Source organism: Cyprinus carpio, chromosome B11 (assembly GCF_018340385.1).
Source record: "Cyprinus carpio isolate SPL01 chromosome B11, ASM1834038v1, whole genome shotgun sequence".
Taxonomy (NCBI): Eukaryota; Metazoa; Chordata; class Actinopteri; order Cypriniformes; family Cyprinidae; genus Cyprinus; species Cyprinus carpio.
In genome coordinates, this window is record NC_056607.1 from 4,507,528 (window position 1) to 4,521,316 (window position 13,789).

Consider the following 13,789-nt stretch of genomic DNA (forward strand, 5'->3'; position numbering starts at 1 on the left):
AAGTGGCGTACAGCACCAGCTCTGGGCTCCTGTGGAGATACAGCAGCTATATGGAATACATCACGCATCTTGGCGGCACAGCTTCTGTTGTGTGTTACAGGACATAAGAAAGATGTGTTGCATCCCTCGCTTGGCTTTCTAAATAGCGGCGCCACCTTGGCCGAACATCCGATTGGGCGCGCTTTTGCGCAATTCTCTCCAAACTTTCCGACCAAGTGTGAGGATATTTTGATGCGAAGGATAAAGCTGATACGAACACGTACTCTCATGAACTTTTTTTTTTATGGACAGTCTCGACTAAGTAAACCCTAATGTTTGTCTTTTACGATGGAAAGAGCTCTTAGGATTGCCTACGTTGTTCACGTTGGACATGCTGAGCACAGCGGCGCAGACTGCTGGATTGAAATAAAACGCTGCTTTTGACGGGATTTTTCCGAACCTCGCCAAGCGGCCACGCAGCTTTGGGCAGGTGCTCCGTTCTGAGTGTGTTTGACGGCGGTTGTCCATGAGGAAAACTGTACTACGTAACATATCGAAGGGATCTTGCAAACCTGCTGGGCAAACGCGATATTTATGCAGAGATGGGTTAGTTGCCGATGATTTGTACTACTCGAAAATGAATCTGGAGGTTGGATTTTCTTTGGTCTGTGGGCTTCCCCTTGGCTACAGTTTAGAACTACGAAGGTTGTATCGAAACCATAAGGATCGTTTCTTATAAATCTCATGTTGTGGATAGTGTGTTGCACGGTATCAAATTAATGAAGCAGCTTTGAGTCCGGTACTCGATAGCGTGGCAACTTTCATCACGCCTTACCTACAGACATATTGAACGGATTTATTTATAAATTTTAGTTATTTATTTAGCAGTTTATTACATTTGCACGAGTGTTCGTATGATCAACAGGCTTATTTGCTATCTGATGTTTTGCTCCCTGATTGGATTCGCTGGTGCTCGTAGATTTCTTCTAACTCGCATCTGTTGTAGGAATCATGGTGATGCATCATCTGTGTATTTGCTAAGTTATTCTTTTATGCGGTTATAGGCATATGCATGCCCTGTTCAATAGTTCACTATAGGACCCCATAACTATGCATTTTGTGAAGGACATGTCAAACCTGAAAGTTATGGCAATCAAGATGCCTTGTGTCCGTTTCTTGCATCCTTCAAGGAAAAAAAAAACAGCAAGATTTTGATTGATGCTTCAGAGGCAAATGATAATGTCATACATTGAAGCTTTGGTGTGTGATTTACTGTTTGACTTTTTGCAGTCAATGCATGATGCTTGGAGTTCAGAGGTCTTGTGTTGTCGTCTCTGAAACTGTTGATTGACTTTTGCTGGCCCCTTTGCCTGTTGCAATTTTAAGGAAAGAGGGTATATATTCCAAGAGATGCCTTAAAAATCATTCTGTAATAATTGAGACACAGGGACGGTTTCCCCACTCATAAATAATCTAATCAGACCATAAATAAACTCTCCACCCCCTTCCCTTTTCCAGTGATTGCCCTGTACTATGGAAAAGGCGTTCATTGTGCAAGTATGACTTAAGGAAATGATGCTGGAAGTATTGTAAGCGTGAATAGATGAAACAAATGTGATGCTTGTGTTCAGAATATGGGTATTTGTCATCATAATGTCTGGGTTGTCGTTCTGAGGCAGATGATGTAGGTGGATGTTCACTTCTGTGCCTCACAGGTGTGCTGTGCGCCTCGACTCGCTCAGCTTCGACTCATTCAGCTTCGACTCATTCTGGTGACCACATTTCTTATGCTGGCTGTTAAGAATAAAGCGCGACACAATAATACAAGATGTAAACGTTTGGGTGAATATATTATTTAAATAATTTTGAGTACATTAAAATGTATTGCATGAAAACTTCATTCTTATTCTATTTTCATTACCTTAATGTGGCAAAAAAAATAAAAAAAAAAAAACAAAACATTATTATTACTGTAATACAGTAATGAAAATCATACTGTGTGCATACAATGATTTTATTTTTAATAGATCAACATAATTTAAATTCCATCCAACAATTTTATAATAGTACATGCAGTTTACTATCTAAATAATATATTTTTATTAGGAATAGGAAGTGATTTTATCTAGTACAATATAGTTAATGATGCAATAAAAAGGTCACAATAAATAAAAAATATATATTTTTTTTCTTAATCCATGTATTTTACATTTATCCAATAAATAACTTATTACATATTAAATAATTCACTAATTCAATTTATTATATATATTTTATTTAGTTTTTAAAATATTTCTCTGTAAAACATTTTTCTGACAGGACCAGTACGAGAATTCACCTGTTTATGTAATTTATTTAGTTATCTATTTTTGGTTATATGTCATCTGCACTGCAAATGCTTGTGTGTGGAAGTGATATGCAGGCCATAATATTAACTAGAATTTAACTGCCATGTCCATGTAATCATGTTGTCCGACATCTTCACTCTGTCAAAGATCCTGTGAAGATGATACCATTGTCCCACACTGGCATGCTCAAACAAGCTGTAAAGAAATAGGTGATAATAGCACAGCATTGAAGAACAACTACTTACTGTCATACTCCTGTTAGTACTCCTCAGTGTGATATTACAGCGCTAACAGAAAGGATAGACCCCGAAGCTAATTCCTCAGTCCCCCTCCTCTCGGTCTCACTACCTGTCCTCGCTTTTATCGCAGCACACCGAAAGATGTCTGGACACATCAAGTATCCCTTAATAAATGTCTAAGAGCTTTTCCAGGTAATAGAGTGGAGAGGGTGTCAAAACAGATAACTGGGGACAGAGAGACGGAAAACATGTCAGTGAATGAGAAATGGATGCAGAAGGTAGCCGTATCTGTTGGATTCTCAGTTATGACCCGTTTCCGTCAGGAAATTAAAATGTAGGTAATGGAAATATCATTGATGTTTGATAGGAGGAATATAAAAATAAAAATGTAGATGTGAAATCTCTTTTGTGACTTGCACGTAGGCTTCTCTTTGAATGTGATGGGATTATTTCAGAGCTGTTCAATTTTGTGTCAGATTATCTTTGTGTGAGATTAGCACTGCTGTTTTGGGATTATGCTTTTCCTGCTCACACAGAAACAAATCACAGATGGGATTAGCGCTGAAAAGTTGTCCACCGTTACAGTGATCTTTTCTGCAGGGTTTTTGGTGATACTGTATAAAGGAAGTCCTCATGATGATCTCAGATCTGTCTCTAGCTTTCTCAACAAGTCTACCATCAGAAGTCAAATCAAACTCATCTGTGTCAAAATTTGTAACAAGCACTAATTTTTGTAAAAATATCTCTCTTAATTGTTTAGGAGAAATGAAATAGACATAAATGAGTTAGCAGTTGCCATACAGTAAGCATATCAAGCTTTAAAACTAAATGTGAATTGGTGCTCAGATCATTCATCCTTGGGAGAATTTGATGGGAACGCTTGACTTTTTTGACTTTTGATCACAGGCATTCTTTTATATCTTAAGATGTTAAGACATAAAATAGACAAATGTGAGATTACTGAGTTCTTTTTTTCTCCTCCGCCAGAGACACTAAAAGTCTCTCTTTGCTCACCATTCCATCCTTTTTGCTGTGTAGGAAAAAACAATTTGCGATATTAAAGGGATCTCTTTTAGATTTTTTTCTTTCCCATGGGTATCTAGCATCCAGTCGATGAGATTGCTTTTACCACAAGAAAGGCTTTGCCAGAAACTGCAGTTCTGAGACCTGGATGCGGATGTGTTTTTAATGTTGGTGTCATGATGAATGAGTTTTTTGAGATCAAGGGCTGGTTTACACGCACGATTTTAGACTGCGTCTCTTGGCTGCCGTTCCTTTATCGTGATGAATTGGTCGATGTACTGTAGGAAAGTGGGGGAGGCCAAAGATGCACTTATGTTATCATGCATGTATGCGGAGAAAGACAAATTAAATGCAGGTTTTCAGGTTGGGTCTTTTTTGTACTTAAAGCGTGACTCATGAGGGTGACTCCAGCCATAATTAAAAACTTTGAGAATTTGCATGCAAAAACCTATTGGGTTTGTACAGTTGTACAGTTGCTCCTTGTGTCCTTGCGTGCCTTTGCATAACTTCATGTGATCTTGCCTAAGGTGATTCTGTGTAGCCTGGTAATATTTGCAGAGACTGAATTGATTTACTCATCTCTCTTTTTCTAATTAGGCTGTTCTCTGCCTTCCCAAGTGACGTGGACAATTTTAAGACCTAGAATGCTTTGCATTAGCCTTAAAAGGGGTATTGCAACCACATAGAAACATGCTAAAAAAAAAAAAAACACTCAGATCACCTTAGCGACTATATAGAAAAGCCCTGGCAACATGTAATAGTTCATAGTAATCAGATTCCAAAATCTAGTACTTGTAATTAGATTATATTACATTTTAAAATACTTGTGATCAGACTACAGTGACTTTTTTATTGATTACATAATTGCATATTATTCACATGGTCTTGCAGGTAAATAGGTGTAATTATTAATATTTTTATTCAGTGTGTTATTTTGATTTATATAATTTAAAAAAGATTTACTTTTTAATTTTACATTTGTATGCTTTAATTAATTATAAGCTTTTCATAAACTCACAAACTCCAGTTTGGGAAACTTTGATGTAATGTTTAATGGAATTACTAACAAACAAATGGAATATATATTTCTTTCTCTTTGTATTTTTTATATCAATATGGGTACATGATTGTCCTATTTATAATCATATGATAAACATGTTAGGTCAAAAGTAATCTAAAATTAATCTAAAAGTAGTCTGATTATATTACCTGAAAAGGTGTAAGGTAATGGATTACGTCACTAACTACATTTTTTTTTTGGTTTTTTTTTCTCATGTAATTTTGAAATCAGTAATGGGTTACAATTGGTAAGTAATCAACCCCAGCACTGCTTTTTCAGTGACAAGCACCTCAGTCTCTTTAAAAAATGTACAAATCTAGTTTAAGGTAATTGTTCTTATGTCTTCTTATTTTCATATGAGCAAATAACCTTCATTGCCTAGAGTCTAGAGAAGCGCATCTGGAGGTAAAGCTACTTATCTTGTCCAGTTGTAAAGTTTTTATAAAGCTCTGTGCTCAAAACAGGCTATATTGTACTGTATGAAGCACTATATTCTCATATTTTGGATTTACAAGCAGCGGTAACATGGACTTTTACAAGGAAAACTTTTACTCTTGAGTACATTCACTGGAAAGTAGGCCTTAAGTTATATAACCATACCACTTTGGCTACTTTGCACTGTAACACATTTACTTCAGACTCTTCACAAGAAGGTTAGGGACTGTGTTTTTTCTCTCATTATTTTAAATGAATTCAAAGGCAATTTGCAATGCCACACTGAACCGATTGTCCTGTAGATAACGTTGTTCGGCCAGCCTACGCTCTGTCTTCAAGACTATTAGATTAAGCCTTTTTCATTCGATTGACCTACACAAAATGTTTTCGATTAGATTTAGATCTGAAACTGGGAAACAGGGGTTGGGTTGGAATGATTCAAATGCAGTGCGGCTCACCACTGTACATTTATACAATTACTTTTATATTTACTCAACAGTTGTAAAATTGACTTAAATGTTCAGATGGTAAGCCTTTGTGCTGGCCACTCAAGATAAACCAATAATTTCCTGTTTTTGCTCCAAGAATAGCATACAAAGGGATGTTATCAATTTTGGCACACCCTTAGCTTTAAAAAAAAAAAACAAAAAAAAAACTTATCTCTGCCCAAACTGAGGAAAAAGCTCAATCAGATTAGAGAATAAAGAGACACTGAGCCAGCCAATGAGGAAATGGACATTTTTGCTGTCCTTCATTAATTGGCAAAGATGTTTTCATTGATTTAAAATATTTAGCTTTTTTATTTATTATTTTTTTTAATAGTAATTTAGTCATCTATTTGTCCTTTATTTAAAGTATGAAACCCATATTTCATCTAGGAAATACAAAAGGAGAAAAACCACAAAATTAGTCTGACTCATGCACTATATTCCAAGTCTTCTGAAGTCATTTGATTGGTTTGTGTAATGAAAAGACCTAGTTTTATATCATTATTCACTTATTATCTTCTTCTCCAGTGAGCTGTTAACCTCTGCGACCGGCTCATTGAGTCAGTTAGTAGAGCTTGAGAACCAGTCCAATTTGTGAATGAATCATTTGAATCCCAAATTATTCAGATCATTCAGTTGTGAAGTGGATTAACCGATTCATCAGACACAAAATAATGATTCGCTCATGAATTGTGACATCACTGCTTGTGTCACAAACATAGCAAAAAGAGTCAGGATTTTTAGGGAGGGTTTTTTTACATTTATTTATTTAATTTTTTTTAATTTTTTTTTTTGTTTTTTTTTTTCAGTCTGGTCCACACACAAAATGAATGTATACAAGTCATATTTTGTCAATAGTTTGTAATTTTGTGGTTCCGGTCCTCATTCATTCATTCATTCAGATTTTGTGTTCAACAGAAGAAAGTCAAATAGTTTTGGAACAGCATGAGGGTGTACAAAAAATATCAAAATATTAGTGCTGTCAAATGATTAATCGCGATTAATCACATCCAAAATAAAAGTTTTTGTTTACATACTATATGTATGTTACTGTGTATATTTATTATGTATATATAAATACATACACATACAGTAAATATTTTGAAAATATTTTTATGTATATACATTTATATATTTATATTTCTTATATTTTATATTATATATAAATATATATATATATAAACATAACATATTTTTCTTAAATGTATACATGCATGTGTTTGTAATTATATATACATAATAAATATACACAGCATACACACATATATTATGTAAACAAAACTTTTATTTTGGATGTGATTAATCGTGATTAATCATTTGACAGCACTACAAAATATTTAAATATTTTGTGAACTATTTGCCCAACTAAAGTACTTTAAGGTTTTTGTATTGCACAGTCAAGCACAAATGATCAGAGTTTGTATTTTATAGCAATATTTGATTCTACTCTTTTTCATTTAGAAAACAAACAGTCACAAGGACATCTGGGCATCACTCAATTCTCTCTCTCTCTCTCTCTCTCTCTCTCTCTCTCTCTCTCTCTCTCTCTCTCTCTCTCTCTCTCTCTCTCTCTCTCTCTCTCTCCTGTATTGTTGTGATACTTGTGTCTCTAATTTTCATCTGTAGCTTATCTTGCTTGACACTGCAGTGTTCTTTATCCAAAGATTTTTTTATGTTCTTTTTTGATAGTATGATTTGATTTCATACAGTGAGCCATGAGCATAGAGAACAGTATTTTTTTTTTTAAGTCAACAGTCTGGTTTCTCTACCTGTTTATTGGAGCCATGTGTAATTATATGGTGGTTAAAGGAACCTTAAGGGTAATGACTTTTGCTCCCTTATTTGAATAGTTACTCTTGCCTATTGAGTTTTTTTTGGTTGCTTCAAGTTAAAGGTGTATATTTGCTTTCATTTTTAATTACAGTACATGAACTAGGAAAATCAATTGACATCGGCATATTTTAAGAATGCCAAATACTGTTGTAGAGCAACAATTTGCATAGTAATCACATTAGTGGAAAATGATGAGAAGGTAAATAAAATTCTGACTTGAAGCAACAAAAATAGGTTCACACTTTCCTCCTACATACGAGATTTTATTCAGTAAACATTGGCTATGTAATTTGATAACCTACTTTGTGCAAACTGCGCAGTGGGACTAATTAAGTATGTACTAATCCTTCTAAGTAAGTTATCATCAGTTTTTGACTAAATGCAAAGGGCTAGGATTCAGCATTGACCGAATCATGGCTTATCCCTTCTTTCTCTTTGTGTTTAATGCAGGATCCCTGGTGAGATCCCGTTGGTTGATGATCCCCCTACTCGTGCAGGCCTGGCTTTTGGCTTCCCAAGGCAGAGTCCGAGAGAAACCATGTCCCCGAAGCTGCCGCTGCGATGGCAAAATAGTGTATTGTGAGTCAAATGCCTTCCGTGATGTGCCAAAGAATGTTTCTGTGGGATGCCAGGGCCTCTCTCTGCGGTACAACAGCTTGGTGAACCTCAGGGCTGGTCAGTTACCAGCCTCAGTCAGTTGGTCTGGCTGTACCTAGACCACAACTACATCAATGCAGTGGACAAACAAGCCTTTCAAGGTGTTCGAAGACTAAAGGAGTTGATCCTCAGCTCCAACAAGATCACACATTTGGAAAACAGCACATTCCATTCGATCCCCAACCTACGAAATCTAGACCTCTCCTACAACAAACTTCAAGTCCTGCAGCTGAATCAGTTCCAAGGCTTGCGCAAACTGTTGAGTCTCCACATCAGATCGAATTCCCTCAAGACGGTTCCAATGCGAGTGTTTCAGGATTGCCGAAACCTAGAGTTTCTTGATTTGGGCTACAATCGACTGCGAAGTCTTACCCGTAACGCATTTGCGGGACTTCTCAAACTGACTGAGTTACACTTAGAGCACAACCAGTTTTCAAAGATCAATTTTTCTCATTTCCCAAGGCTGAACAACCTTCGTGCTTTGTATCTGCAGTGGAATCGGATAAAGTCAATAACCCAGGGAATTACATGGACCTGGACCTCTTTGCAAAAGCTGGATCTTTCTGGAAATGACCTGCAAGTGCTGGATTCAAGCATCTTCCAGTGTCTCCCTAACTTGCAGACTCTTAATCTGGACTCCAATAAGCTAAGCAACGTGTCTCAAGATGCCATATCAGCTTGGATCTCTCTTACTACCATCAGTCTTGCGGGTAACATTTGGGAATGCAGCCCCAGCTTATGTCCCCTTGTAGCTTGGCTGAGGAACTTCAAGGGGAACAAGGAGACCACCATGATTTGTGCTGGACCAAAGGAGGTTCAGGGTGAAAAAGTCATTGAGGCTGTTGACACACATGGAATCTGTAAGATGACCCCCACCCCTTACCAGCCAATCTCCTCAACTGTAAGCTCCCCATCCAAACCTGGACATTTCCCCCCACCCACCATGTTCAGGGTGAATGAGAAAATAGCACGCAACAACCCTGTTGCGCCTTCCCCAACGGCTGAATCCCCATCTGTCCCTGAGCAGGATTTCGAGCATGTTTCGTTCCACAAGATAATTGCCGGCAGCGTCGCCCTCTTCCTATCCGTGGCCATGATCTTGCTAGTGATCTACGTTTCCTGGAAGCGTTATCCCAGCAGCATGAAGCAACTGCAGCAGCATTCCATGGTGAGAAAACGCCGGAAAAAGGCACGGGAGACAGAGCGCACCCTCAGCTCTCCACTTCAGGAATATTATGTGGACTACAAACCCACAAACTCTGAGACCATGGACGTACTGGTCAATGGGACAGGACCCTGTACCTACACCATCTCCGGCTCCCGAGAATGTGAGGTATGATCCGTCGCCCTCCTAAAATCCATTACCACTGCGGGGAACAAGAGGTAAATGTCAAGTCGATGTGAGGCGAAAAAATTGTGTTGTCTCCCCCCCTTTTCCGCTGCTAGCTGTTCCCCTCTAATGGGTAGGAAACATGGGTCAGTGCACAGAAACTTGAGTCATATGTTCTCAGGCTTGTAATCAACATTTTGTTCCCTCCTTTTACCTCAGGTGTAGTAAGATAAAACATACTTGAGCAAAAAACACCTTGTTATATATCAAACAGCAGCACCGGTTTGGGGATTTTTACTCTCTGCTGGCTTAAAGCAAAGCATAAAGTGCTGCTTTTAAAATACACCACTGATTGGCTACAAAAATTAGTTTAGTTTCAAATACTGGGTCAAGTCTCTGTGCATTGCTTCTTTCCTATCCCCTGTGTGTTTTTGCATTATTATCAACATCCAACACCCCAGGCAAATGGCTGTTGAGTCAAACGAATTGCAGTGGCCTGCTTGTTTAAAGGAAAGTGACAAAAAAAAGAGATTGATGAAATGTGAGAGCTAATATATTGGTCTGGTTCCAAGATAAATATTTGCCTCATCTTGGATTTAAGGTAGCAGCGACTGGATTATTGAGGGCTTGGAGAGATTTCCCTTAATCATGCACTTTGTCAGACAAATCACCAATTCAGGACGTAATTAAAGGTACACATTGCTGATCCTTGTACGTAATCCCGCCGCATGGCTACTCTTGGCTGCTAGCAATTGCATCCTATAATTTATGCAGTGTCATAGGTTGTCCCCATGAAATATGATAAGGCCCACGTCCAGATATAGAGGAGCTTGAGAAAATAAGCGTAAAGCCTTTTGCCACAAAGCAGCTACTCAGGTGGAGTCAAAGTACACATACACTATTTTACACATACAATACAAATTACATTTCTATGCAGGCTGTAGAACAGCAAAACCAAAGGCAATATTCATGGTAGAAATATATTCAGTTAAGTTTTCACAGGTCTAATTATTCATGGCTTTCAGCAAAGGTCATCTTGAGTTTTGTCTCCCATCACCCAGTGTTAGAACAAGTGTGAGATCCATAGGGAGTCTAACTTACAAGACAGCCATCGTTTAGTTCTGTTTTTTTGATTCAGTGGATTGTAGGTAAATCCACATGGCAGTTATATTCCCATTGTAAGTAATGAGCAAGCCCAAGGGATGCATTTTAACAGCTTTCAAAAATGCTTTCAGCTTTGCACAGTAAGTAATAACAGGAAGTATGTCCCGTGAAACAAGGTCAGAATAAATAATTATTGAGGTGAATAAATTAAATTCACAAATGGATAGAATTTACAAGTGATTTGACTAAGAGGCTTAGCAATTTGTTTGGAAGTTCTATGGTGATTGTCTTTGCTTTCGCACCAGTAAAAGGTAATATTTCATTTTAGTGGTTTAATCTGCATTGTAAACAGGGTGCTGTGCTTTTCCGCTTGTGTACTGTTGCGGTGTTGACTCATTTGCTTTATAGTCTTTCTGTTGTTAGCATCCATCATGTCCTTTGCCCCCTTTGTTGCTCCTGTTGTTGTGTCTGTTGACAATTACCAATTTTTTGCTAAAAAACACAGTGGGAACACAGGGAAAACACAGTGATGTTGGGTAATATGTGTGTATGAACTTATGTGAAACGTGTGTTTTCCCTGTTGCTATGAATGTAAAAGTGAAAGCATAACATTTAATGTAAAGTATTATGTATTCTATGTAAAGGTAGGAAATTTTTTGGTTGATTTTAAGTTTAATCACTGACTCTGTTTTTCTGGTGCTAGCGTAGCATGCTAAACAACAGAGAATATGTGAAATGCACTATAAACTTTTGCAATATAGGCTTTTATGAAGCATCAAAGTGAACTTCCCACCTATAGTTTAAAATAAGATCTATACACAGTGACAGACACAAATACTTCCTTTTTAGCAAATCTGACTGAATCCTGGAAATTTTAGCACATTATAGCTACAGTGTAAGATTTATATAGAATATAATTGGTATGTAAATTTGTTCCCCCTCACTTTTTAGTATTTGAATGCGTCCTTGTTTTGTCGGAATATATCTTTAACTACAAGGTTTTATAGTCTGCCTGACTCTCCATCTCTCTCTTTAATCATACGGTTGCTCTCCTGCTTGAGTTAGATGAGTCCCTGACAGCTTTTTGTTGACAAGGCAGAACCGCAGGAGGTCCAAGCAGTGGGCCATTACTGAAGCCCCTTGATGTTGTGAGCAGTCAGGCTGGCCATATTTACAGCAAGAAGGACAGTGATTCTATCTCAGAAAATTGGAAGTGTCAAAGAGTGACATCAGAGACATAAAGCTACGGCTGTCAGAAAGCAATTTTTATCGAACGTTGATAACCTGTGACCTCCTGTGACCGTGGTCAGTGGCATTGCTCATACACACATATCTGCAGAAGAGAAGAGGTATAGAATAACATTGGGCTGATAATATAGTGCGATTGTGGACTGGACTGTCTTCTACACTCACAACAATTGAATGGATGAAAATAACAGATGAAGGCTCTTGTTTCGTTTTGAAATGGATGCTTTGCACAGTCAGTATTTGGCAATATGAGTTTTAACGTCTTAATGAAGACAGAATTTCATTTTCCGGTGCAGTTTCTCTGAAGAAATGCTGTGAAATTCCTTTGACACTTTTGTTAATGATGTAAGTTTCATAAGTAACTAACTAGGAGCAGCTTCCCGCTATGAACTCTTTGACCAGAAAATAAAAAAATGTGAGGATGAAGAAATGGTTTGATTCTACAACTTCCTATCTGTCATTGCAGATGTATTAATGAGTGATTCGTATGTAATGCCGCTGTGAAGTCCTTGCCTAATAATTGGGACCGTGTGTTGGCATTTCTCCAGAATCAGAGCTACTGTAAAAAGCCAGTGGGCTTTGGCAGCATTGTTTCAGTGTATTAAAATGAACAACAGCTTCCCTGAAACTACAAATGTCCTCTTTAGCAGAACAGGGCCCTCCCAGAGCTCTCTGTTGGGTCAGCTCCTTTTGCTCCAAATGGCGAAGCCTTCGTCCTTGAGTTCTGGACACCTTCCCGGTGTTTCTGGCTCAAGCAGCGGTGCTTCACCTTTTCCACCGCAACTGTCCCGAGCAACCCAACCTTACATGGATGTTTTATACAAACACAGAGCTGGGACTTAGAGATTAATGCATGTGTTTGTATCGGTGTGGTTGTACAGTACATCTCTGTTTCAAGGACTTTATGAATATTCAGTCTGAATATGATTCTGCAGGGATTTCAGGCAACAAAACAGTTCTGTTCCAAGACTTACCTAGCAAGCTTCCTAGAGAGCTTGTGTGTGTGTGTGTGTGTGTGTTTGTGTGTGTGTGTGTGTGTGTGTGTGTGTGTGTGTACTACACACACTCACATCACATACCTCAAAACACACAAACTCACAAAACACTACAAAAAGTGCACAAAAAGTGTTTCAGATCATACATTTATATGGTTTCGATTTAGTTAGACAACTGCTTGAGTAGGCAGTAGACAGCAGGACAGCTCATGAGGTTTTGGAACAGAGCTGATGTGTATTTATAATAAAAGTGACATTCTCAGGGAAGAGATGGCATACAAATGCATAAAGAGTATGTTCACTCACTTGACATCTGGGATGCAGTGCTAAATGAACATATGTCAGCTATAAACAGTCCTTTATGAACACGAAGTTAGAGTGATCCTGCTGCAGTGGAAAAGTTGGAAGGAAGCATCTAAACAGATGTCTTAAATTTCACGAACTTTAAATGAATAAAACTAGGCCGCAAGGTAACAAAATATAACATGGAGGTGATGCAGCTTGGGTTGTTAGTGTCTTGTTAAATGAAACATGCCAGTGAAGGATGCTGAAGGCTTTCCTGTGGATTGGAAGAACAAATTGCTAAGAAATCTAAAGCAGAATCATTTAGGACTTAGTCACTGACCTTGATTGTATAAGCAATGCAGGGTACAGACAGTCATAATGCATCTTTAGGCCAAATGTGTGTGTGTGTGTGTGTGTGTGTGTGTGTGTGTCTGTATGTTATACTGCAAGTTGGTGTAATCTTTCGGATGAGACGTTAAACCAAGGTCCTGACTCTCTGTGGACATTAAAAATCCCAGGATGTCCTTCGAAAAAGAGAAGGGGTGTAACCCCGGCATCCTCACCAAAGCTCAACAATTCTCCTCTGACCATCATGGCCTCCTAATCATCCCCATACACTGATTGGCTTCATCATTGTCTCCTCTCCACCAATAAGCTGGTGTGTGGTGGGCATTCTGGCGCAATATGGCTGCCGTTGCATCATCCAGGTGGATGCTGTAGCTTTAGTGGTGGCTCTCAGGAAAAGCTAGTGGATTAATGAATTGA

At 38.2% G+C, this 13,789-nt stretch overlaps 1 protein-coding gene across 1 annotated transcript; it reads left to right on the plus strand.

Annotated features, from left to right (window-relative positions):
- The first annotated feature begins 533 nt into the window (after positions 1 to 533).
- LOC122138855 (leucine-rich repeat transmembrane neuronal protein 4-like) lies at positions 534 to 12,038 on the plus strand. Its single transcript, XM_042733615.1, is given in 3 exon segments — positions 534 to 585; positions 7,856 to 8,083; positions 8,086 to 12,038. Coding segments are annotated over 3 exon segments (1,548 nt in total). The 5' UTR covers positions 534 to 581; the 3' UTR covers positions 9,402 to 12,038.
- Positions 12,039 to 13,789: the final 1,751 nt, after the last annotated feature.